The sequence below is a fragment of the Scyliorhinus torazame genome, chromosome 22 (genome assembly GCF_047496885.1).
Source record: "Scyliorhinus torazame isolate Kashiwa2021f chromosome 22, sScyTor2.1, whole genome shotgun sequence".
Taxonomy (NCBI): domain Eukaryota; kingdom Metazoa; phylum Chordata; class Chondrichthyes; order Carcharhiniformes; family Scyliorhinidae; genus Scyliorhinus; species Scyliorhinus torazame.
Window position 1 is genome coordinate 25,096,939 of NC_092728.1, and position 24,955 is coordinate 25,121,893.

General features: G+C 57.5%; 1 protein-coding gene across 3 annotated transcripts in view; it reads right to left on the reverse strand.

Moving 5' to 3' along the window:
* The window catches only part of LOC140398970 (host cell factor 1-like), a 119,884-nt gene that overhangs the window by 50,761 nt on the left and 44,168 nt on the right, over window positions 1-24,955 (reverse strand). For all 3 annotated transcript variants that reach the window (XM_072487986.1, XM_072487985.1, XM_072487987.1), the window contains 4 exons: window positions 16,949-17,128; window positions 14,365-14,700; window positions 8,250-8,422; window positions 6,007-6,198 (listed from right to left, as the gene is read on the reverse strand). In XM_072487986.1, the coding sequence (XP_072344087.1) occupies window positions 6,007-6,198; window positions 8,250-8,422; window positions 14,365-14,700; window positions 16,949-17,128 (881 nt within the window). The remainder of the gene's footprint in view (window positions 1-6,006; window positions 6,199-8,249; window positions 8,423-14,364; window positions 14,701-16,948; window positions 17,129-24,955) is intronic.

The following is a 24,955-nucleotide window of genomic DNA, read 5'->3' on the forward strand; positions in this document are numbered from 1 at the left end:
CATGCCCCGCACTGGGTGGAACTGGAGCTGGGAGAGGAGAAGGACCAACGCCCGTTGTGGCGGCTGGATGTGGGACTGCTGGTGGACGAGGTGGTGTGTGGGAAGGTGAGGGGGTGTATCGAAAGGCACTTGGAGGCCAACGACAACGGGGAGGTGCGAGTGGGGGTGGTATGGAAGGCGTTGAAGGCGGTGATCAGGGGAGAGCTAATCTCCATTAGGGCTCATAGGGAGAAGACAGAGGGTATGGAAAGGGAGAGGTTAGTGGGGGAGATTTTGAGTGGACAGGAGATACGCAGAGGCCCCGAAGGAAAGATTACTTGGGGAAAGACGACGGCTCCAGACGGAGTTTGACCTATTGACCACAGGGAAGGCGGAGGCACAGTGGAGGAAAGCGCAGGGGGCGACCTACAAGTATGGGGAAAAGGCTAGTCGGATGCTGGCACACCAGCTCCGTAAGAGGATGGCAGCGAGGGAAATAGGGGGAGTCAAAGATGGAAGGGGAGCCACGGTTCGGAGTGCGACGAAAATAAACGAGGTATTTAAGGCCTTTTATGAAGAGCTGTACAGATCCCAGCCCCCAGCGGGGGAAGAGGGGATGAGACGATTCCTAGATCAACTGAGATTCCCGAGGGTGGAGGAGCAAGAGGTGGCTGGTTTGGGGGCACCAATTGGGTTGGTGGAGCTGAGCAAGGGTTTGGGGAGTATGCAGGCGGGGAAGGTCCCGGGACCGGACGGATTCCCGGTGGAGTTCTACAGGAAGTACGTAGACCTGTTGGCCCCGCTACTGGTGAGGACCTTGAATGAGGCAAGAGAGGAGGGGACCCTGCCCCCGACAATGTCGGAAGCGACACTTTCTTTGATCTTAAAGCGGGACAAGGACCCACTGCAATGTGGATCGTACAGGCCGATCTCGCTCCTCAATGTGGATGCAAAGTTGCTGGCAAAAGTGCTGGCCACGAGGATCGAGGACTGTGTCCCTGGGGTGATCCACGAAGACCAGACGGGATTCGTAAAGGGCAGGCAACTAAACACTAACGTGCGGCAGCTCTTAAACGTGATGATGATGCCATCGGAGGAGGGAGAGGCGGAGATAGTGGCAGCTATGGACGCGGAGAAGGCCTTTGACCGAGTAGAGTGGGAGTACCTCTGGGAGGTGCTGCGTAGGTTTGGGTTCGGGGGAGGGTTTATCAGTTGGGTTAAGCTCCTTTACAGAGCCCCGATGGCGAGTGTAGTGACGAACCGGCGGAGGTCGGAGTACTTTCGACTGTACCGAGGGACGAGGCAGGGGTGCCCCCTGTCCCCCCTGTTGTTCGCATTGGCGATCGAACCATTGGCCATGTCATTGAGGGAGTCTAATAAATGGAGGGGGCTGGTCCGAGGGGGAGAAGAGCACTGTGTGTCGCTATATGCGGATGACCTGTTGCTGTACGTGGCGGATCCAATGGAGGGGATGGTGGAGGTCTGCAGACTCTAAGGGAGTTTGGGGAGTTTTCGGGCTATAAGCTCAATGTAGGGAAGAGTGAGCTCTTTGTATTACAGGCGGGGGACCAAGAAAGAGGGATATGGGACCGACCGCTGAGAAGGGCGGAGGGGGGCTTCCGGTATCTGGGGATCCAGATAGCCAGGAGTTGGGGGACCCTACATAAACTGATTCTGACGAGGTTGGTGGAGCAAATGGAGGAGGATTTCAAAAGATGGGGAATGTTACCGCTCTCGCTGGCGGGTAGAGTGCAGTCGGTCAAAATGGTGGTCCTTCCGAGGTTTCTGTTTGTGTTTCAGTGCCTTCCCATCGTGATCACTAAGGCCTTTTTTAAGAGAGTAGGCAGGAGTATTATGGGGTTTGTGTGGGCGAATAGACCCCGAGAGTAAGGAGAGGGTTCCTGGAACTCAGTAGGGACCGAGGAGGGTTGGCGCTGCCAAACCTGGGGAGCTACTACTGGGCAGCAAATGTGGCAATGATCCGCAGGTGGGTTATGGAGGGAGAGGGGGCGGCATGGAAGAAGATGGCGATGGCGTCCTGTAAAAGAACGAGCTTGGGGGCGTTGGTGACGGCACCGCTGCCGCTCTCGCCGACAAAGTATACCACGAGCCCGGTGGTGGCGGCAACGCTAAGGATCTGGGGCCAGTGGAGACGGCACCGGGGTGCAATGGGCGCATCAGTGTGGTCCCCGATCAGGGGTAACCACCGGTTTGTCCCGGGGAAGGTGGACGGGGGGCTTCCAGAGCTGGCATCGGGCGGGGATTGGAAGAATGGGGAACCTGTTCATCGACGGGACGTTTGCGAGCCTAGGGGCACTGGAGGAGAAGATAGAGTTACCCCCGGGAAATGCCTTTAGATATATGCAGGTGAGGGCTTTTGTGAGGCAACAGGTGAGGGAATTCCCGTTGCTCCTGGCACAAGACGTTCAAGATAGGGTGATCTTGTGGATATAGGTCGGGGAGGGCAAGGTGTCGGAAATACACCAAGAGATGAAAGAAGAGGGGGAAGCGCTGGTAGAAGAGTTGAAGGGTAAATGGGAGGAGGAGCTGGGGGAGGAGATCGAGGAAGGGCTGTGGGCTGATGCCCTGGGTAGGGTTAATTCCTTCTCCTCATGTGCCAGGCTCAGCCTGATTCAATTTAAGGTGGTTCACAGAGCGCATTTGACAGGGGCGAGGTTGAGTAGGTTCTTTGGGGTAGAGGACAGATGTGGAAGGTGCTCAGGGAGCCCGGCGAACCATGTCCATATGTTTTGGTCATGCCCGGCACTGGAGGGGTTCTGGAGAGGAGTGGCGGGGAGCAATATCTCAGGTGGTGAAAGTCCGGGTCAAGCCAAGCTGGGGGCTAGCTATATTTGGAGTAGTGGACGAACCGGGAGTGCAGGAGGCGAAAGAGGCCGGCATTCTGGCCTTTGCATCCCTAGTAGCCCGGCGAAGGATCTTGCTAATGTGGAAGGAGGCGAAGCCCCCCAGCCTGGATAAATGATGTGGCTGGGTACATAAAGTTGGAGAGGATTAAGTTCGCCTTGAGGGGGTCTGCGCAGGGGTTCTACAGGCAGTGGCAACCGTTCCTAGACTATCTCGCGGAGCGTTAGAGGAAGGTCGGTCAGCAGCAGCAACCGTGGGGTGGGGGGGTGGGAGAACTGCCTGGGAGGGTGGATGAGCAAGAGAAAACACGAAGGGTTGGGGAAACTGGCACGTACGGGTGAGGGCCAGTGTACAAAGCTGTGTAAATATATCATTTTGCCATGTATATATCTTGCTCTGCGCGATTTCTCGTTTTTGTGTTACGGGGGGGGGGGGGGGGTTATTGTTTGTAAGGGAGAAAAATTGTGTTAAAAAACTTTAATAAATATATATATTTTTAAAAAATGAGTGGATTTGATCGAATATTTGTGCAAACGTTTTGTAGTGTGATTGCTCCTCTGATGGACTTGCTGAAGAAATATCGAAAATTTCAGTGGACAGCGGAGTTTCAACAGGCATTTGACTGCCTGAAAGCTGTGATAACCAATGCTCCTGTGTTGGAGAATTACAAGGGACTCTGTGATCAGATTGAACTAAAGTATCTGACTTTAAAGAGAAATGCCGAGGCGTAGAGAAATGGACGGATCGTGCAGAGACCTTCTTGTTCAAAGAGACTGTCAATCAAGAAGGATTTCAGTTGGTGGAAGAAAAAAAAAAATGGACTATATTATACCTGTTTGCGTGTGTTGCTTTTTGAAACAAAAAAGTATATTTACTGTGTGCATTTCTTAAAGGATAGTGAAAAGGTGAAAAATGAAACCATCTTGAAGTTGATGGTTTATTTTTTTTTCTTGGGGGGAGGTGTCACGTGAGAGTACCTTTCAGAAATGGGTGTTTATAAATGGGTGTATGCAAATATCTGTAGTGAGAGTACCTTGAAGAAATGGGTTTTTACTACTGCAGTGATGTCAGAGAGTGGGTGGAGCTGGGCTGTCTGTCAGCTTTTTACTTTCGTTTTAGGCTGTTTGCTGCAGGGTGTGTTTTAGTTTAGTTTTCAGTGTTGGATCTGAATCCAGACAGAGCAAGTGTACTGTTGATCTCTCTGCCCATGAAGACTCTCATGATCATTTGGTGAATTCAGAATTATAAATGTTCTCAGTAGTGAATGTAAACCTAATGTGCTTCAGGTAAAAGGTGTTTTAAGTCTTATGGATGTTAAAAGGAAAGCTTAAAGGATTACTTAGTGTTGTATTCTTTGGGGGTTGTATTTGAATTAATGGTTGCTAAGATGTTCGCTCTATGTTTCGAAAAGGTTAACTTGAATTCATAGAATAAACATTGTTTTGCTTTAAAAAAAATACTTTTCCATTTCTGCTGTACCACACCTGTAGAGTGGGCCGTGTGCTCCCCATACCACAATCTAGTAAAAGTTGTGGGTCAGGTGAACTCCGTGATACACTTAGGGGTTCTCTAAACCCTGGCCCATAACAGGACGAGGAACTCCAAACATATTTCAATTTGTAAAACTGCGAAGAAAGGATGCTTCACCCCTTGGAGCGAAGATTCTGACCAAATAAACTTTAATTTAAACACAGAAGCAACCATATCAACATCAAAGAAATAGCTTTGCAATTAACAGTTCTTAAAAAACAAAAAGTGAAAATCTGAACTGATGCCCTACATCTTCACTAGAAATATTCCAACCAGTCAATCCTGTACAGTTCAAATGCCACCTGCAAATCTAATCGACAGAACACGTCTATTTGCTTATCTTGTTGCAGAATCTTTTGGGCAGAGACCCTTTCAAGTGCAGATCCGGTACACCTCTGCCTCGTCAGTCCTTTCTGCTCAACCTTCCAGCATTTGGCAAAACTGAAAACTACAGACCGACCTGGCTCCTCCCATTAATTATATGTCTGCATCCCATGACAATGTCCCATCACCTGCTTACCTAGGAAGAAACACAATCCCTCAAATTACCTATACCCCAAGGAATCTCCTGCAATCTAAACACTATTCCATTAGCCATCTCTCTGTAAACAAGTAAATGGCTAAAATCAACAATTACCTCACCTTTTATGCCATCTTAATTACAGCTTTAACAGACATACTGCATGTATTTTAAACCAGGGTTTTAATAACACTACTACCACAAATATGAAATTAATCGTAACCATTTGCATATTCATCACAAGATACTGAAGCAGTTCCTGCCGCACTGCTCAGTAAGTCCTTGACAACATTCAAGCTTGGGCAGATAAGAGGCAAATATCATTCTGAGCGTACAAGGACCATTTCCAACCAGACAGAATCTCCTTTTGACATTCAATAGCATTACCATTGTTGAATCTTTCCCACTATGGACAGCATGGGGGTTACCATCGATCAGAATGTACCCAACCATATAAAGTCTGTGGCTCCAAGAGCAGGCCAGTGGCTGGGAATCCTGCGGAGAGTAACTCACCTCCTGATTCCCCCGCTAAAGCCTGTCCACCATCTACGAGGCACAAGGAGTGCGATGGGAATACGGTCCCACTCGCCTGGATGAGCACGGCTCCAACAATACTCGGGAGGCTCGTCAAAGTACCCACCTGCCCCACCCCCAATCAATCGACACGCTAACCCCCGCCTTCAAGATCCACTCACTCCGTCCACCGGCGCGGAACAGCCGCCTGTACCGTCCACAAGATGCACTACAGTGACTCGCCAAGTCACCACACAAACCCGTGTCCTCTACCACCTCGGACAAGGGTAGCAGACGCCATGGGGAACACACACCACCTGTGTGTAAGTTTCCCCACAAAGCCCCCACACTGACTTGGAAATACATCGGCCCTTCCTACTCTGTCACTGGATCTCCCTCCCTAACAGCACTGTAGATGTACCTACACCACACGGAGATTGCAGTGGCTCACCCTCCGCCTTCTCGAGGGGGCAATTAGGGAAGGAAGACAAATGCGGAGCCCGGCCAGCGACGCCCTCAATCCGTGAGCGTTTAAGAGAAGGCAGACATGCCCCCCCCGCCCCCCACTCACAGAGGCAATGGAGAGTCTTTACACCTACCATTATGGGAGTGGACGCCACCTTGACTGTAGCAGGCAATGTGGAACCGGGCGCAACAGCCACCGTCTTGATCATAGTTGAGCCCGGGACGCCAAGCACAGTGGGGATGGTGGTTGGCGATATCTTTTGTGTTGCGGCCGCAGCTGCCGCCAAGGCCGCCATTCCGCTCATTTGCGTGTTGCCGCCAATCGCCTAATTCAAGAAAGAAAAAACGATGAATTGGGGAAATGTGAAGCCCCCACCCCCACCCGGTTTGACAGCGAGTGTCAGCCGGACATCTGCCCAGCGAGGGCATAGTAGGTACATCGTCATCACTGTCCAGATCCAAGACCTGCACGGCAAGGGTCATCAAAGCGAGGCGCAGAACCCGTCGGCTGACTCCTTCTCCCCGCCTCGACCCAAAGCCGATGAGACCTGGCATGCGGAGGGTGGCTGCGGAGGGAGCGCCGCACTGTCTGAGGGTCAGTGTCGAGGGACCATCTGGGGCGCCCTGTCGAACAGGGCTGTGGGGCAAGAGCTGGGGAACGTGACCGGACTGGATAAGCAGACAAGAAATAGGAGTACGGCCCCTCGAATCCTGCTACCCCATTCGACACGATCGTGTCAGATCTGATCGTGGGCCTCAGCTCCACTTTCCTGTCCATCTCCCCCACCCTCCTCGTCTATCAGAAATCTGTCTAACTCGCCCTACCGTTGAGCAAGAAAACAAGGTCTCGTGGGGACTCTCTGGTGTTGGTGAAGACATATGAGCCTAATTGGGACGATGCCATATTTATGAAGAGGCCGATCCTGAACTTGGGACTCTCACCAGCTCATTACGGGGAGGGGGGGGGTTATTTGTGTTCTGGAGCAGAGGGTGGATAGGTTGGGCACTAAGTCGATGCGGAGGTCGAGAATGGCACGAGTGGGCCGGGGGTGGGAGGGGTATGGAGTTGGTGGATACGTGGGTTTGGCCACCCAGGAGGAGTACTCTTATTCTCGCATCTGTATGGGATATATTCCCGGATTGACTTTTTTGTGGTGTGCCGGGCGGTGCTGTTGGGGGTGGAAGGTGGGGAGTACATGGGAATAGTGATTTCTGACCACACCTGGGTTCGGCCCGAGGTTTATGGCATGGGTTAGTTGCTGCGAGTGTGCGAACAAATGAGACAAACTTGGGGTCGCAGAGGGGTGTCCACTGTCCCCCGCCGCTCTTCGCGCTGGCGATTGAGTCCTTGGCGATGGCACTTCGGGCCTCGGCTGAGTGGCGGGGGACTGAGGCAGGGAGCACTGGATATCGTTGTATGCCGATGGCTTGCTGTTGTTTGTGACGGACCAGTCAGAATGCATGGACAGAATCATGGGCTTACTGGAGACGTTTGGAGCCTTTTTGGGCTCTAAATTGAGTGTAGGGAAAAGGGAGGTGTTTGCGATGAATGCAGAGGGGCTAATGGAGGAAACTGGGGACTGCCATTTAGGTGGCAAGGGTGCGGTTCAGGTACCTGGGGATTCAGGTAACGCATAAGTGGAATCTGACAGGGTTGGTGGAGAAGGTGATGGGGGTCCTTAAAAGGTGGGATTCGCTGTACCTGACATTGGCGGGGAGGGTGCAAGTGGTGAAGATGAACATACTGCCACGATTCCCGTTTGTGTTTCAGTCCCTCCCGATTTTCCTCCCCAAGGTAGGTAGATACGTTACCTTCCGGAAGGTAGATACGTTAATCTCAGAATCTGTGTGGGTAGGGAAGGTGCCGAGGGTGAAGAGGGCTCAGGGACGGGAAGTGAGGAGCAAATGGGGAAAAAAAATGTACAAACTATATACTCGGTTAGAAGGTTGTGTTGTGTTGAACATGTTCAGAATAAGGATCCCGACCTTCTCAACCCTTTCCACATTAGTCAAACCCCCCTTCATCCCAGAAATCGGCCCCGTGAACCTCCTGATCGGCCTCCGACCTGAGTAAATCCCCTCCTCAAGTAAGGGTAAGGAGGCCAAACTGTACGCAGTGCTCCGGGTGTGGAAACGGCAACAGACGGAGCGAGACTTTCCAACTTATACACTACTCCTCTCTTTTGTGGAGGACACCGCAATGACAGGCTGAAAGGGTCGGCAGCCGTTCAGTTTTGATGGTTGCCAGACTTCCCAAAAAATTCTAAAGGTTTGGGGAGTGAGGTGCGATGAAGCGAATTTGCTGGCGTGCTCAGACGTCGCAGGAACACTAATCGGGGCGGGAGCAGCAATCGCGCGTCTTCGGACAAACACTTACCATGCCTTGGGTGCCCTGGGCAGGCACCACCATGCGGACCCCAGTGGGTAGTGTCGTCACAGCGCCCGGTACTTTCGGCAGGTTAGCCGCCTGCCTCACAGCGATGAGCGAGGTCCCGGTCGACAGGACTGTAGATGCCTGAGGTGAGGCCACCCGGAGGACTGCCGTTGTGCCTGCAAATAGATAATGGGGGGAGGGGGAAAGAGAACCTGAGGCTGATGGATCACTGGGGAGGGGCATGGGAAAGGTCGGTTCTCGAGATTACCGACCCCCTACATCGGCGCTACTGTCCCACTACACCACCGCACCCTCCATTACCGTCCCCTACACACCGCACCCTCCATTACCGTCCCCTACACACCGCACCCTCCATTACCGTCCCCTACACACCGCACCCTCCATTACCGTCCCCTACACACCGCACCCTCCATTACCGTCCCCTACACACCGCACCCTCCATTACCGTCCCCTACACACCGCACCCTCCATTACCGTCCCCCTACACACCGCACCCTCCATTACTGTCCCCCTACACCACCGCACCCTCCAATACTGTCCCCCTACACCAACCACACCCTCCATTACCGTCCCCTACACACCGCACCCTCCATTACCGTCCCCTACACACCACACCCTCCATTACCGTCCCCTACACACCGCACCCTCCATTACCGTCCCCCTACACCACCGCACCCTCCATTACCGTCCCCTACACACCGCACCCTCCATTACCGTCCCCTACACCACCGCACCCTCCATTACTGTCCCCCTACACCACCGCTCCCTCCATTACTGTCCCCCTACACCAACCACACCCTCCATTACAGTGCCCCCTACACCGGCACCCTCTCCATTACCATCCCCCTACACTGACGCTCCCTTCCATTACTGTCCCCCTACTCTGGCATCCCCTCCATTACTGCCCCTTTAAACTGACGCTCCATCCATTACCGCCCCCCCAACACGGACATCCCTTCCATTACTTTCCCCCTACACTGGCACACCCTTCATTACCATATCCTGCACTGTCACCCCCCCCAAATATCCATCCCTGTACACCGGCACAAATCTCCAATATTGTGATTGCCCCAGCTTTGAGAAAGAGCCAAGCAGACTGGAGAGTGACCGTCTCTCTCCACAGATGCTGTCAGACCTGCTGAGATTGTCCAGTATTTTCTGTTTATGTTTCAGACTCCAGCAGCTGCAGTAATTTGCTCTTGTTGAATTACTGTCTTCTGGCAGGAGGTCAGCGACAGCGCTCCAGAGTTCGGGTAGAAGGCCAGCCGATTTCTGACCCACCAACTCAAACGGCAGGCGTCCTCCCGGGAGATCTCAGATACTCAATTCCGACGGCAACCTCGTTTCCGCCTCTCCTCAGGTTAATGCGGTTTTAAAATCATTTCACTGCAATCTTTATAGATCAGAGCCTCCTACAGATAAATCGGTCATGTCCAACTTTCTGGTCAGTCCACCCATCCCAATGGTTAAGCTGGATAGGAATAGTGAGCTGGACTCCCCGATGCGCCCCAACAAAATTTTAAAATGTATTGGGTTGTTGCAGTCTGGCAAGGCCCCTGGTCCGGATGGATTTCCAACAGGTTCTCGGAGCAGCTGTTATGTTTATTATTGGACATGTTCGTTGACTCTCTATCACGGGGGTCCTCAACCAAGTCTCTATTTCCCTGCTTCTTAAGGACAGAGACCCGACACAGTGTGGTTCATATTGTTCCATCTCGCTTCTGAATGCGGGCTTTAAACTACTTGCTAAGCATTGCTGCTTAGGTTGGAGCCTTGCCTCCAAAATATTAGCTCAGAGGATCAAACAGGCTTCGTGAAGGGCCAACAATCCCGTGGGGCACGGTAGCACAGTGTTTAGCACAGGTGCTTCACAGCTCCAGGGTCCCAGGTTCGATTCCCGGCTTGGGTCACTGCCTGTGCGGAGTCTGCACGTTCTCCCCGTGTCTGCGTAGGTTTCCTCCGGGTGCTCCGGCTTCCTCCCACAGTCCAAAGATGTGCAGGTTAGGTGGACTGGCCATGCTAAATTGCCCTTAGTGTCCAAAAAGGTTGGGTTGGGTGGGGTTGCTAGGTTACGGGGATGGGAGTGTGGGCTTGGGTAGGGTGCTCTTTCCAAGGGCCGGTGCAGACTCGATGGGCCGAATGGCCTCCTTCTGCAATGCAAATTCTATGAATTGTCGGCCAATATACGTCGCCTGTTAAACGTTGTCCTCTCCCTCTCCCCAGTGCCCGGGCCGGAGGTGGTAGTATCTCTTGAAGCTGAAAAGGCATTTGATAAATGAGTGGAATGGAAGTATTTATTTGAGACTCTAAGGAGGTGCTAAGATTTTCCTGTACTCACCTTATGTCGGGCCCCTACTGCCAGTGTTGGTACGAACTTTTTGAACTCTGATTATTTTCCTTTGAATAGCTGCACTAGGCTAGTCCCCGCAGTCCCCACTCCTGTTCGCTCTGGCAGTAGAACCGCTCTCGATAGTGCTGAGGTCCTCTAAGAATTGGGAGGGATATGAGTTACAGTGGGGTGGAGCACGGCTGTCTCTTTACACCCAGCTCCCTCCATTGAAGGGGTAATGAAGTTGCCCTTCTCTGGGTATAAACTGAGCTTCGGCTCAGTGTTTCCCGGTTAATGCCCCCTGAAAGGCGAGCCTGACTGGGGGCGTTAGCTTTTCGCGTTGCCAAGACAAGCTTCTGCTCTGTGGGGTCCGGGTGGCCCACAACCGTGCCTTACTTCACAAGTCTGGGGGCGGCACGGTGGTGCAGTGGTTAGCACTGCTGCCTCCCGGCGCTGAGGACCCGGGTTCGATCCGAGCTCTGGGTCTCTGTCCGTGTGGAGTTTGCACATTCTCCCCGTGCCTGCGTGGGTCTCACCCCCACAACCCAAAGATGTGCAGGGTGGGTGGATTGGCCACGCTAAATTGCCCCTCAATGGGAAAAGAATGAATTGGGTACTTTAAATTGAAAGAAATAAATGAATTACCCCAGTCTGGTGAGCAGTATCAAAGTAGATTTGAAGAGGTGGCATAACCTCCCCCTATCCTTGACAGGCAGGGTTCCAGCTATTAAAATTAACCACTGTCCGTGTGGAGTTTGCACATTCTCCCCGTGTCTGCGTGGGTTTCGCCCCCACAACCCAAAGATGTGCAGGGTAGGTGGATTGGCCATGCTAAATTGCCCCTTAATTGGAAAAAATGAATTGGGTACGATAAATTTACAAAATCAAATACATTTTTTTTAAAATTTGCTCCCGACATTTTTATTTCTCTTTCAGTGTCTCCCCATTTTTCTCCTCGAATCCTTTTTTTATCAAGGTCAACAAACTGAGAATCCGCTTTTATTGGGTGGGTCAGAATGCTAAAATGCATCATGTTCTGCTTCAAAGGGACAGCGAGTCGGGGGGGGGGGGGCCTGGCCCTCACCAATTTATTCTTTTATTACAGGGCAGCTAACATTTAAAAGATATTGTTGAGGATCAGCGATCCAGATTGTATTTGGGGACAAAGGGAAGCTCGTTCCTGCATTACTTCTACTTTTCTCACCAGTGTAAGCAACTGGCCAAATCTGTTTGGTGTTTCTCTTTTAATCCCTGTCCCTACAACATTACAGACTTTGCTTTAAACCTGCAGACTTTGGTCAAACTGAAAACACCCCGATCTAAAGTACTGGCCCAGGTCTCCCCTTGATGCCCTCTGGCATAGCTGTGATGTCATGTTGATGGACTTGGCAGCAGCCAATCAGCTCGTCTGAAATCCAGGCCTTTGATGGATTCTCGTTTGGGATTGGTGGAGCCGGTGCAAATATTTTGGGAGTAGAAGAGGCAAGCTCCATTTTGTCTCAATTCTCCGAGGAAGCAGCACACAGTCAGTCCGGGCTCTCTCGGTCAGCTCCCTGCCGGAGCAATTTGAATGGGTCCAGCCAGTCTAGGGAGTAACTTCTGCCGTAAATATCTCCAACCAGGTTTGTGAAAGGTTAAATTCTCTTGTTTGAAAAGCCTGGCGATTTAAACGCCAGGAGAGGAGCTGTGGGCAAATAGACATTTCTATCCTGATTAAGAACTGCGAAGCCAGTGCTCCACATTCTCTCTCCCCTGTTGGATTCTTCCTGGTGGGCGCAGGCTAGAATTGCACAGTCCTCGGGGCGGGAGATTTTCAGTCTGAAGACCCTGGTTGTTAAAAGTGAAAGCGACTTACCAGAGAGCATTCTACAGCCTGCAGGCTCTCGTGGAAGGCCACCATTCGAAGATCGCTGGCTACAAACACCTTTACCTCGGCAGCAAAGAACCACATCACTCCTTTTAATCAATGTTATTTTCAATCCTTTCTCTACCCCTAACGTACGTTTGTCTTGTGTGTATCTGGGTGGAGGATGGGTCGGGGTTTGGGGGAATAGTTAGCAGACCATTGTTCTATTCTTGCCATTATATATTCATCTTTTACCTTGTTTTGCTTAATGTTTTACTGAAAATCTGGTGCCTGTAACTCATTGGAAGGGTCAAGGGTTAAAGATCTCAGGAAAATACACACATGATGGGTTAATTCCCTTGTGTTGCGACTACGGGGTAGGTGGGGCTGGATTCAACCGTTCCCTCGCCCAGGGTGTCTCAACAATAGTCACTGCAACGTTTCCCTTTCCCCCCGCTAGATTCTCCTCAAACCCAGTCGTGATCACCTCCCTCAGGATTTGCAAACCGTTCGGACAGCATTTCAAGTTCCGTTCCCTTTTTTTCTCCCCACTAGCCCTGCGGAGTTAGCTGATAAATTCCTGCCCTTTTCTGTATTGTCCAGCTGGCGCTCTTTCCCGCAAGGCTTTTCCTTTGGCGCCCCCTTTTTCCTTGACGAGGGGGATCCTGTCCCTGGCTCGGTTTGGCAAGGGGTTTATTTTGGACCGACATCCTTTCATGGGATTCTGCGCCGGTGAGTGGTGTGATGGCGAGTTGGGGTGGTGAACTGGACCACGTTCTTACCGGTGAGGTGTGGAGCGAGGCCCTTCACCGGGTCAACTCCACGTCTTCATGTGCTCGACTGGGATGAACCAGAGGTATTGCACAGGACTAGACAGAGGATGACCGGATTCTTCACGAAATGTGGAGGATAGGCGTGATGGCTGTTCTTTCGGGCAAGCTAACCACACGCATATGTTCCTGTCCTACCTAAAACACGCAGGCTTCTGGGCTTCATTCTTCAATGTCATCGTAAGAAGTCTTACAACACCAGGTTAAAGTCCAACAGGTTTGTTTCAAATCACTAGCTTTCGTAGCACTGCTCCTTCCTCAGGTGCTCACCCCAGTCCAACACCGGCATCTCCACATCAGGTCTTCAATATCATGTCAGAGGTACCCCATGTGGAGTTAGGCCCCGTGTCTGCTGGTGACAATATCAGATTTGCCGGTGATTCAGCCCAGGTTAGAGGCGGAGGTTGTCGAGTTTGCCTCACCGATAGCCCGGAAGCGAATATTGCTTAGTTGGACGTCGCACTCCGCCCAGTGCCTCTTCTTGGCTGGGTGACTTAATGCCATTTCCTGCGTTTGAGGAAAGTCAAGTTGACCATAAGAGGTTGGTGGAGAGGTTCTATCTCCGATGGCAACCATTGATATCCTTTTTTAAGGAGTTAGTCACCGCCAGTTGTTAGGAGGTTTAGGTTAGTTGTGTGTTTTTCCTTATTTTTATTAAAAAATAATTTTGGATTGGATTGTGATGTTTTGCATTTTTCTCTTGTTCTGATTGGGTATTAATTATGAATTTTTTAAAATAAACATTCTTTAAAAAGTCATTACCAATTCAATAACTGCCTTCCTATGTCAAAGAGCCCCTTCGACAACCGTTCCCGCGACAACAACGTCCTCCTGGATTACAGTCCCCACACCAGTGCACTCTCAATTACTGTCCCCCCACAACTTTGCCCCATCAATTACTGCCCCGACACCAGTGCCCCGTCAGTTTACTGTCCTACACCAGTGCCCCCTCAATTCCTGTCCCCCTACACCAGCATCCCCTCAATTACTGTCCCCCATACCACTGCCCCCTCACTTCATCCCCCTACACCAGCGCCCCTCGATTAGTGCGCCCCCTAAACCACTGCTCGGCCGCTGACCGCAAACACTCACCTGGGCCACGGAGCCCCGTGGCACTGCCCAGAATGGTCTGGGGCGACGGCAGAGCCGCAGCGACTGGGGAGGTGCAGGGGACGGCCGCCCCCGGCTGCGGCAGGAGCGAGATGCCGACCTGCTGGGGCGAGGGGGCGGCTGAGGCGGGGGCCGGGCTCTTCGGCTGCCCGATGGGCACAGAGGGCAGCGGGTGGGCGGCGGGCGAGGCGACAGGGATGTCGTACTTCTGGAGCTGCAGCAGGTAGGAGTCGGCGGTGGGCACGGCCCCCCAGCTCACCTCCAGGGAGTTGGTGTTGGCACGGACCAGCTGCACCCTCGAAGGAGCCGGGGGCCTCTCTGCAAGGAGAAGAACAGCCAGGGATTAGGTGCATCAGCAACAAGGGTTTCGGAGGAGGCCAATCTGCATCCAATCAGATTTGGGTCCATTTTCTCCCTCAATGCCACTTTCCTACACTACCCCCAGGAGGCGACAGTGTACTGGTACTGTCACTCGAGGAGCAATCCAGAGAGCCAGTGTGAGGAATGTAGGAATTTCAGACATATGTTATGGTGTGTGTATCTGGTACAGAAATGGCTAAAAGCCGGAGTTAGATCTGGACGTGACTGCAGTGGCGCATTTTAAAATCCCGGTTTAAAATTCAGGCACACACTGTGGCTACAAAAGGTGCTATTAAGATGTCATAAAAGAAAGATCATCATTCATTCCAACCATGTATATTATTTCCCTAAATAGGGCCAATGGAATTTTGGTTATAGAAAGGAGGTTCCCCGGGAAGATGAAAATTAGAGACACTGTGTTTAGCCCTAGTCAGCTGGTCAGAACCCAGTTAGTGGGATAGAGATGATGTGGTTAATGGGGGGAGCCGGGACTGAAGCAGCCAGGCGTTGAGTTTAGTCAGTTTAAATTAGGGGCGGCACAGTGGTTAGCACTGCTGCCTCACAACGCCAGTTTCTGGGTTCAATTCCGGCCTTGGGTGACTGTGGGGAGCCTGCACGTTCTCCCCGTGTGTGCGCGGGTTTCCTCCGGGTGCTCCGGTTTCCTCCCACAGTCCAAAGATGCGCAGGTTAGGTGGATTGGCCGTGCAAAATTGCCCCTTAGTACCCAAAGGTTAGGCGGGATTACGGGACAGGGGAGGGGGGGGTGGGAAGAGGCCGAGGTAGGGTGCTCTGTCAGAGGGTCGGTTGCAGGCCTGCTGGGCTGAATGGCCCCGTTCTGCACTGCAAGGATTCTATAAGCAGGTCAGCAGCTTCTGAAAAGGCCGCCAGGTTATAATTGAGCTCAGTTATAAAATCTGGAATTGAAAATCAAATGGCAACCGTGAAAACCATCGTCGACTGTCGTAAAATCCCATCTGATTCACAACTCCCCTGCCTCAACGCAGCTGGTGCGCTGCTACACTTGACTCACGCAACAGCGGCCTGGCCAAAGGCCCGGCCTTGGCCTCGGCACAGGCATCACCGCTGCGTTCAGCGACGCTCGCGCACAGAGATGGGACGGGAGCTGTCACTCCCAGCCTGGCTGATGTTCACCTCCCCCCAGGGTTCCATTCTCTTGCCTAACATGGGCTGTCATTCGGGAGTTGGGGGGAGGGGAAAGGCAGCTGAATCAGGAAGGGGGGAACGTTGCAATGTGTGTGGCGGAGGACTGGCGGCTTTAAATTTGCAATGAAGCACTGCTGCCCACAACCGGAGAAAGCGCAGGGTGACATGGCGAACAAATTCACTCTGTGTGCCTGGGAACAACTGGGCGAGTCTCTCACTCAGTTGGTGTCTTGGAAATAAACCGATTGGGAGGTCAAGGCTTCCTTTTTCTCCATCCTTCATCAATGTACTAATACAGGAATTAACAACACTGCTAAAAGTGATTGAGAACCAGAAGGTGACACTGACGTCAGTGCGAGTACGTCCGGGGGGGGGGGGGGGTGCGGGAAGGGGCAAGAAGGCGTTCTGATTGGATGCAGTTGTGGGGGGGGGGGGGGGGGGGGGGGGGGGGGGTGTCGGTGTTGGGCATAGAAGGGGAGGGCGGAGAACAGAACGCGCGAGACGGAGAGGGGCCGAGGGAGGGAGCGTGCGGAGCATGGAGGGAGGGAGCACGCAGGGCCGAGGGAGGCCGAGAGAGGGAGCACGCGGGGCGGAGGGGGGCTGAGAGGGGAACGAGTGGGACGGAGAGGGGCCAAGAGAGGAAGCATGCGGGGGAGGGAGGGGGGTCTGAAAGAGGGAGAGCATGGAGTGGGACCAACAGAGGAAGCATGCGGGCCGGAGAGGGGCCGAGGGAGGGAGCGCAGGGGGTGGGGTCGAGAGAGGGAGAACGCAGTGCAGAGGGAGGGGGGCTGAGAGAGTGAGCGTGTGGAGGGGGACCGAGAGAAGGAGCGCGCAGGGGAGGGAGGGGGCTGAGAGAGAGAGCACTCGGGGCGGAGGGGAGCCGAGAGAGGGAGCACTCGGGGCGGAGGGGAGCCGAGAGAGGGAGCGCGCGGGATGGGGGCCCCACACCGAGAGTGAGATTTTGGGGGGGGGGGGGGGGCTGAGAGAAGGAGAGCGTGAGGGGTGCCGAGTGTGAGAGAGAAAAGCCTCAGCTCCTGCCTACCTGTCTCCAGGTACCACAGGTCCTTGCAGCACACCTGATTATTCCAGGCTTTCCGGTATCCGTCCCTGCCACTCCAGATGTACAGCCGCGAGTTGACGGACACGGAACAGTGGCCAGCCCGAGCTCGGGGGAGGCTGTCTTCCTGTGCTTCCATGATGACGGGTTCCCAGGTCATCGTGTCTGTCGGAGTAGGGGAAAGACGGAAGACATGAGAGAGACCATTATGATCCTCGTTGACCACCTATATTCGGGGGGACGGTGGCAGCAGAGGTGTACAGAAAGCTCCTGCCTTTCCAAGCTCCACTGAGAGCGCAAGAGAGGAACATATACACAGAACATACAGTGCAGAAGGAGGCCATTCGGCCCAATCGAGTCTGCACCGACCCACTTAAGCCCTCACTTACACCCTATCCCCGTAACACAATAACCCCTCCGAACCATTTTCTTTGGACACAGAGGGCAATTTATCATGGCCAATCCACCTAACCTGCACGTCTTTGGACTGTGGGAGGAAACCTGAGCACCCGGAGGAAACTCACGCAGACTCCGCACTGACAGTGACCCAGCAGGGAATCGAACCGTGGACCCTGGCGCTGTGAAGCCACAGTGCTAACCATTTGTGCTGCCGTGCTGCCCTGAAGAGGAGAGCACGAGAGAGGAAGGGAAAGTGCAACAGAGGGGGAGAGCGCGAGAGGAGGAGGGGGAGAGCGCGAGAGGAGGAGGGGGAGAGCGCGAGAGGAGGAGGGGGAGAGCGCGAGAGGAGGAGGGGGAGAGCGCGAGAGGAGGAGGGGGAGAGCGCGAGGAGGAGGGGGAGAGCGCGAGAGGAGGAGGGGGAGAGCGCGAGAGGAGGAGGGGGAGAGCGCGAGGGAGGAGGGGGAGAGCGCGAGGGAGGAGGCGGAGAGCGCGAGGGAGGAGGGGGAGAGCGCGAGGGAGGAGGGGGAGAGCGCGAGGGAGGAGGGGGAGAGCGCGAGGGAGGAGGGGGAGAGCGCGAGAGGAGGAGGGGGAGAGCGCGAGAGGAGGAGGGGGAGAGCGCGAGAGGAGGAGGGGGAGAGCGCGAGAGGAGGAGGGGAGAGCGCGAGAGGAGGAGGGGGAGAGCGCGAGGGAGGAGGGGGAGAGCGCGAGGGAGGAGGGGGAGAGCGCGAGGGAGGAGGGGGAGAGCGCGAGGGAGGAGGGGGAGAGCGCGAGGGAGGAGGGGGAGAGCGCGAGGGAGGAGGGGGAGAGCGCGAGAGGAGGAGGGGGAGAGCGCGAGAGGAGGAGGGGGAGAGCGCGAGAGGAGGAGGGGGAGAGCGCGAGAGGAGGAGGAGAGCGCGAGAGGAGGAGGGGAGAGCGCGAGAGGAGGAGGGGGAGAGCGCGAGAGGAGGAGGGGGAGAGCGCGAGGGAGGAGGGGGAGAGCGCGAGGGAGGAGGGGGAGAGCGCGAGGGAGGAGGGGGAGAGCGCGAGGGAGGAGGGGGAGAGCGCGAGGGAGGAGGGGGAGAGGGCGAGGGAGGAGGGGAGAGAGCGAGGAAGGGGGATGAGAGCGCGAGGGAGGGGGATGAGAGCGCGAGGGAGGGGGATGAGAGCGCGAGGGGGGATGAGAGCGCGAGGGAGGGGGAGGAGAGCGCGAGGGAGGGGGGAGGAGAGCGCGAGGGAGGGGGGAGGAGAGCGCGAGGGAGGGGGGAGGAGAGCGCGAGGGAGGGGGATGAGAGCGCGAGGGAGGGGGATGAGAGCGCGAGGGAGGGGGATGAGAGCGCGAGGGAGGGGGATGAGAGCGCGAGGGAGGGGAATGAGAGCGCGAGGGAGGGGAATGAGAGCGCGAGGGAGGGGGATGAGAGCGCGAGGGAGGGGGATGAGAGCGCGAGGGAGGGGGATGAGAGCGCGAGGGAGGGGGTGAGAGCGCGAGGGAGGGGGATGAGAGCGCGAGGGAGGGGGATGAGAGCGCGAGGGAGGGGGATGAGAGCGCGAGGGAGGGGGATGAGAGCGCGAGGGAGGGGGATGAGAGCGCGAGGGAGGGGGATGAGAGCGAGAGGGAGGAGGATGAGAGAGCGAGGGAGGGGGATGAGAGTGCGAGGGAGGGGGATGAGAGCGCGAGGGAGGAGGATGAGAGCGCGAGGGAGGGGGATGAGTGCGCGAGGGAGGGGGATGAGAGCGCGAGGGAGGGGGATGAGAGCGCGAGGGAGGGGGATGAGAGAGCGAGGGAGGGGGGTGAGTGCGCGAGGGAGGGGGGTGAGTGCGCGAGGGAGGGGGATGAGAGCGCGAGGGAGGGGGATGAGAGCGCGAGGGAGGGGGATGAGAGCTCGAGGGAGGGGGATGAGAGCGCGAGGGAGGGGGATGAGTGCGCGAGGGAGGGGGATGAGTGCGCGAGGGAGGGGGATGAGTGCGCGAGGGAGGGGGATGAGAGCGCGAGGGAGGAGGATGAGAGCGCGAGGGAGGGGGATGAGAGCGCGAGGGAGGAGGATGAGAGCGCGAGGGTGGGGGATGAGAGTGCGAGGGAGGGGGATGAGAGTGCGAGGGAGGGGGATGAGAGTGCGAGGGAGGGGGATGAGAGTGCGAGGGAGGGGGATGAGAGCGCGAGGGAGGGGGATGAGAGCGCGAGGGAGGGGGATGAGAGTGCGAGGGAGGGGGATGAGAGTGCGAGGGAGGGGGATGAGAGCGCGAGGGAGGAGGATGAGAGTGCGAGGGAGGAGGATGAGAGTGCGAGGGAGGGGGATGAGAGCGCGAGGGTGGAGGATGAGAGTGCGAGGCAGGAGGATGAGAGTGCGAGGCAGGAGGATGAGAGCGCGAGGGAGGAGGATGAGAGTGCGAGGGAGAGGGATGAGAGCGCGAGGGAGGGGGATGAGAGCGCGAGGGAGGGGGATGAGAATGCGAGGGAGGAGGATGAGAGTGCGAGGGAGGGGGATGAGAGTGCGAGGGAGGATGATGAGAGCGCGAGGGAGGAGGATGAGAGTGCGAGGGAGGAGGATGAGAGTGCGAGGGAGGGGGATGAGAGAGCGAGGGAGGGGGATGAGAGTGCGAGGGAGGGGGATGAGAGTGCGAGGGAGGAGGATGAGAGCGCGAGGGAGGAGGATGAGAGCGCGAGGGAGGAGGATGAGAGCGCGAGGGAGGGGGATGAGAGCGCGAGGGAGGAGGATGAGAGCGCGAGGGAGGAGGATGAGAGTGCGAGGGAGGGGGATGAGAGTGCGAGGGAGGAGGATGAGAGTGCGAGGGAGGGGGATGAGAGTGCGAGGGAGGAGGATGAGAGTGCGAGGGAGGGGGATGAGAGTGCGAGGGAGGAGGATGAGAGTGCGAGGGAGGAGGATGAGAGTGCGAGGGAGGGGGATGAGAGTGCGAGGGAGGGGGATGAGAGTGCGAGGGAGGGGGATGAGAGTGCGAGGGAGGGGGATGAGAGTGCGAGGGAGGGGGATGAGAGTGCAAGCGAGGAGGATGAGAGTGCGAGGGAGGAGGATGAGAGTGCGAGGGAGGAGGATGAGAGCGCGAGGGAGGGGGATGAGAGCGCGAGGGAGGGGGATGAGAGCGCGAGGGAGGGGGATGAGAGCGCGAGGGAGGGGGATGAGAGCGCGAGGGAGGAGGATGAGAGCGCGAGGGAGGGGGATGAGAGCGCGAGGGAGGGGGAGGAGAGCGCGAGGGAGGGGGAGGAGAGCGCGAGGGAGGAGGATGAGAGCGCGAGGGAGGGGGATGAGAGCGCGAGGGAGGGGGATGAGAGCGCGAGGGAGGAGGATGAGAGCGCGAGGGAGGGGGATGAGAGCGCGAGGGAGGGGGATGAGAGCGCGAGGGAGGGGGATGAGAGCGCGAGGGAGGGGGATGAGAGCGCGAGGGAGGGGGATGAGAGCGCGAGGGAGGGGGATGAGAGCGCGAGGGAGGAGGATGAGAGCGCGAGGGAGGAGGATGAGAGTGCGAGGGAGGGGGATGAGAGCGCGAGGGTGGGGGATGAGAGCGCGAGGGAGGAGGATGAGAGCGCGAGGGAGGAGGATGAGAGCGCGAGGGAGGAGGATGAGAGCGCGAGGGAGGAGGATGAGAGCGCGAGGGAGGAGGATGAGAGCGCGAGGGAGGGGGATGAGAGCGCGAGGGAGGAGGATGAGTGTGCGAGGGAGGAGGGGGATGAGAGTGCGAGGGAGGAGGATGAGAGCGCGAGGGAGGAGGATGAGAGCGCGAGGGAGGGGGAGGAGAGCGCGAGGGAGGGGGAGGAGAGCGCGAGGGAGGAGGATGAGAGCGCGAGGGAGGGGGATGAGAGTGCGAGGGAGGGGGATGAGAGTGCGAGGGAGGGGGATGAGAGTGCGAGGGAGGAGGATGAGAGTGCGAGGGAGGGGGATTAGAGCGCGAGGGAGGAGGATGAGAGCGCGAGGGAGGAGGATGAGAGCGCGAGGGAGGAGGATGAGAGCGCGAGGGAGGAGGATGAGAGCGCGAGGGAGGAGGATGAGAGTGCGAGGGATGAGGATGAGAGCGCGAGGGAGGAGGATGAGAGCGCGAGGGAGGGGGAGGAGAGCGCGAGGGAGGGGGAGGAGAGCGCGAGGGAGGAGGATGAGAGCGCGAGGGAGGGGGATGAGAGCGCGAGGGAGGGGGATGAGAGTGCGAGGGAGGGGGATGAGAGTGCGAGGGAGGAGGATGAGAGCGCGAGGGAGGGGGATTAGAGCGCGAGGGAGGAGGATGAGAGCGCGAGGGAGGAGGATGAGAGCGCGAGGGAGGAGGATGAGAGTGCGAGGGAGGAGGATGAGAGCGCGAGGGAGGAGGATGAGAGTGCGAGGGATGAGGATGAGAGCGCGAGGAAGGGGGATGAGAGTGCGAGGGAGGGGGATGAGAGTGCGAGGGAGGGGGATGAGAGTGCGAGGGATGAGGATGAGAGCGCGAGGGAGGAGGATGAGAGCGCGAGGGAGGAGGATGAGAGTGCGAGGGAGGGGGATGAGAGCGCGAGGGAGGAGGATGAGAGCGCGAGGGATGAGGATGAGAGCGCGAGGGAGGAGGATGAGAGCGCGAGGGAGGGGGATGAGAGCGCGAGGGAGGGGGATGAGAGCGCGAGGGAGGGGGATGAGAGCGCGAGGGTGGGGGATGAGAGTGCGAGGGAGGGGGATGAGAGTGCGAGGGAGGAGGATGAGAGCGCGAGGGAGGGGGATTAGAGCGCGAGGGAGGAGAGCGCGAGAGAGGAGGATGAGAGTGCGAGGGAGGGGGATGAGAGCGCGAGGGAGGAGGATGAGAGCGCGAGGGAGGAGGATGAGAGTGCGAGGGAGGGGGATGAGAGCGCGAGGGAGGGGGATGAGAGTGCGAGGGAGGGGGATGAGAGCGCGAGGGAGGGGGATGAGAGCGCGAGGGTGGGGGATGAGAGTGCGAGGGAGGAGTATGAGAGTGCGAGGGAGGAGGATGAGAGCGCGAGGGAGGAGGATGAGAGCGCGAGGGAGGAGGATGAGAGCGCGAGGGAGGGGGATGAGAGCGCGAGGGAGGGGGATGAGAGCGCGAGGGAGGGGGATGAGAGTGCGAGGGAGGGGGATGAGATTGCGAGGGAGGAGGATGAGAGCGCGAGGGAGGGGGATGAGAGTGCGAGGGAGGGGAGCGCGAGGGAGGAGGATGAGAGCGCGAGGGAGGGGGATGAGAGTGCGAGGGAGGGGGAGGAGAGCGCGAGGGAGGAGGATGAGAGCGCGAGGGAGGGGAATGAGAGTGCGAGGGAGGAGAGCGCGAGGTAGGAGGATGAGAGCGCGAGGGAGGGGGATTAGAGCGCGAAGGAGGAGAGCGCGAGGGAGGGGGATGAGAGTGCGAGGGAGGAGGATGAGAGCGCGAGGGAGGGGGATGAGAGTGCGAGGGAGGGGGAGGAGAGCACGAGGGAGGAGGATGAGAGCGCGAGGGAGGGGGATGAGAGTGCGAGGGAGGAGAGCGCGAGGGAGGAGGATGAGAGCGCGAGGGAGGGGGATGAGAGTGCGAGGGAGGAGAGCGCGAGGGAGGAGGATGAGAGCGCGAGGGAGGGGGATGAGAGCGCGAGGGAGGGGGATGAGAGCGCGAGGGAGGGGGATGAGAGCGCAGGGAGGGGGATGAGAGTGCGAGGGAGGGGGATGAGAGAGCGAGGGAGGGGGATGAGAGAGCGAGGGAGGGGGATGAGAGCGCGAGGGAGGGGGATGAGAGCGCGAGGGAGGGGGATGAGAGTGCGAGGGAGGAGGATGAGAGAGCGAGGGAGGGGGATGAGAATGCGAGGGAGGAGGATGAGAGAGCGAGGGAGGGGGATGAGAGCGGGAGGGAGGGGGATGAGAGCGCGAGGGAGGGGGGATGAGAGTGCGAGGGGGGGGGGATGAGAGTGCGAGGGGGGGGGATGAGAGTGCGAGGGGGGGGGATGAGAGTGCGAGGGGGGGGGATGAGAGTGCGAGGGAGGAGGATGAGAGCGCGAGGGAGGAGGATGAGAATGCGAGGGAGGAGGATGAGAATGCGAGGGAGGAGGATGAGAGCGCGAGGGAGGGGGATGAGAATGCGAGGGAGGAGGATGAGAGAGCGAGGGAGGGGGATGAGAGTGCGATGGAGGGGGATGAGAGTGCGAGGGAGGGGGATGAGAGTGCGATGGAGGGGGATGAGAGTGCGAGGGAGGGGGAGGAGAGCGCGAGGGAGGAGGATGAGAGCGCGAGGGAGGGGGATGAGAGTGCGAGGGAGGAGAGCGCGAGGGAGGAGGATGAGAGCGCGAGGGAGGGGGATTAGAGCGCGAGGGAGGAGAGCGCGAGGGAGGGGGATGAGAGTGCGAGGGAGGAGGATGAGAGCGCGAGGGAGGGGGATGAGAGTGCGAGGGAGGGGGAGGAGAGCGCGAGGGAGGAGGATGAGAGCGCGAGGGAGGGGGATGAGAGCGCGAGGGAGGGGGATGAGAGTGCGAGGGAGGAGAGCGCGAGGGAGGAGGATGAGAGCGCGAGGGAGGGGGATGAGAGTGCGAGGGAGGAGAGCGCGAGGGAGGAGGATGAGCGCGCGAGGGAGGGGGAGGAGAGCGCGAGGGAGGAGAGCGCGAGGGAGGAGAGCGCGAGGGAGGAGAGCGCGAGGGAGGAGGATGAGAATGCGAGGGAGGAGGTTGAGAGAGCGAGGGAGGGGGATGAGAGCGCGAGGGAGGGGGATGAGAGTGCGAGGGAGGAGGATGAGAGAGCGAGGGAGGGGGATGAGAATGCGAGGGAGGAGGATGAGAGAGCGAGGGAGGGGGATGAGAGCGGGAGGAAGGGGGATGATAGCGCGAGGGAGGGGGATGAGAGTGCGAGGGAGGAGGATGAGAGTGCGAGGGAGGAGGATGAGAGTGCGAGGGAGGAGGATGAGAGCGCGAGGGAGGGGGATGAGAGCGCGAGGGAGGGGGATGAGAGCGCGAGGGAAGGGGATGAGAGCGCGAGGGAGGGGGATGAGAGTGCGAGGGAGGGGGATGAGAGTGCGAGGGAGGAGGATGAGAGTGCGAGGCAGGGGGATGAGAGTGCGAGGGAGGGGGATGAGAGCGCGAGAGAGGGGGATGAGAGCGCGAGAGAGGGGGATGAGAGTGCGAGGGAGGGGGATGAGAGTGCGAGGGAGGAGGATGAGAGCGCGAGGGAGGGGGATGAGAGCGCGAGGGAGGGGGATGAGAGCGCGAGGGAGGGGGCTGAGAGTGCGAGGGAGGAGGATGAGAGTGCGAGGGAGGGGGGTGAGAGTGCGAGGGAGGGGGTGAGAGTGCGAGGGAGGGGGATGAGAGCGCGAGGGAGGGGGATGAGAGTGCGAGGGAGGAGGTGAGAGCGCGAGGGAGGAGGATGAGAGAGCGAGGGAGGGGGATGAGAGTGCGAGGGAGGGGGATGAGAGTGCGAGGGAGGGGGATGAGAGTGCGAGGGAGGGGGATGAGAGTGCGAGGGAGGGGGATGAGAGTGCGAGGGAGAAGGATGAGAGTGCGAGGGAGGAGGATGAGAGTGCGAGGGAGGAGGATGAGAGCGCGAGGGAGGGGGATGAGAGTGCGAGGGAGGGGGATGAGAGCGCGAGGGAGAGGGATGAGAGAGCGAGGGAGGGGGATGAGAGCGCGAGGGAGAGGGATGAGAGCGCGAGGGAGGGGGATGAGAGCGCGAGGGAGGGGGA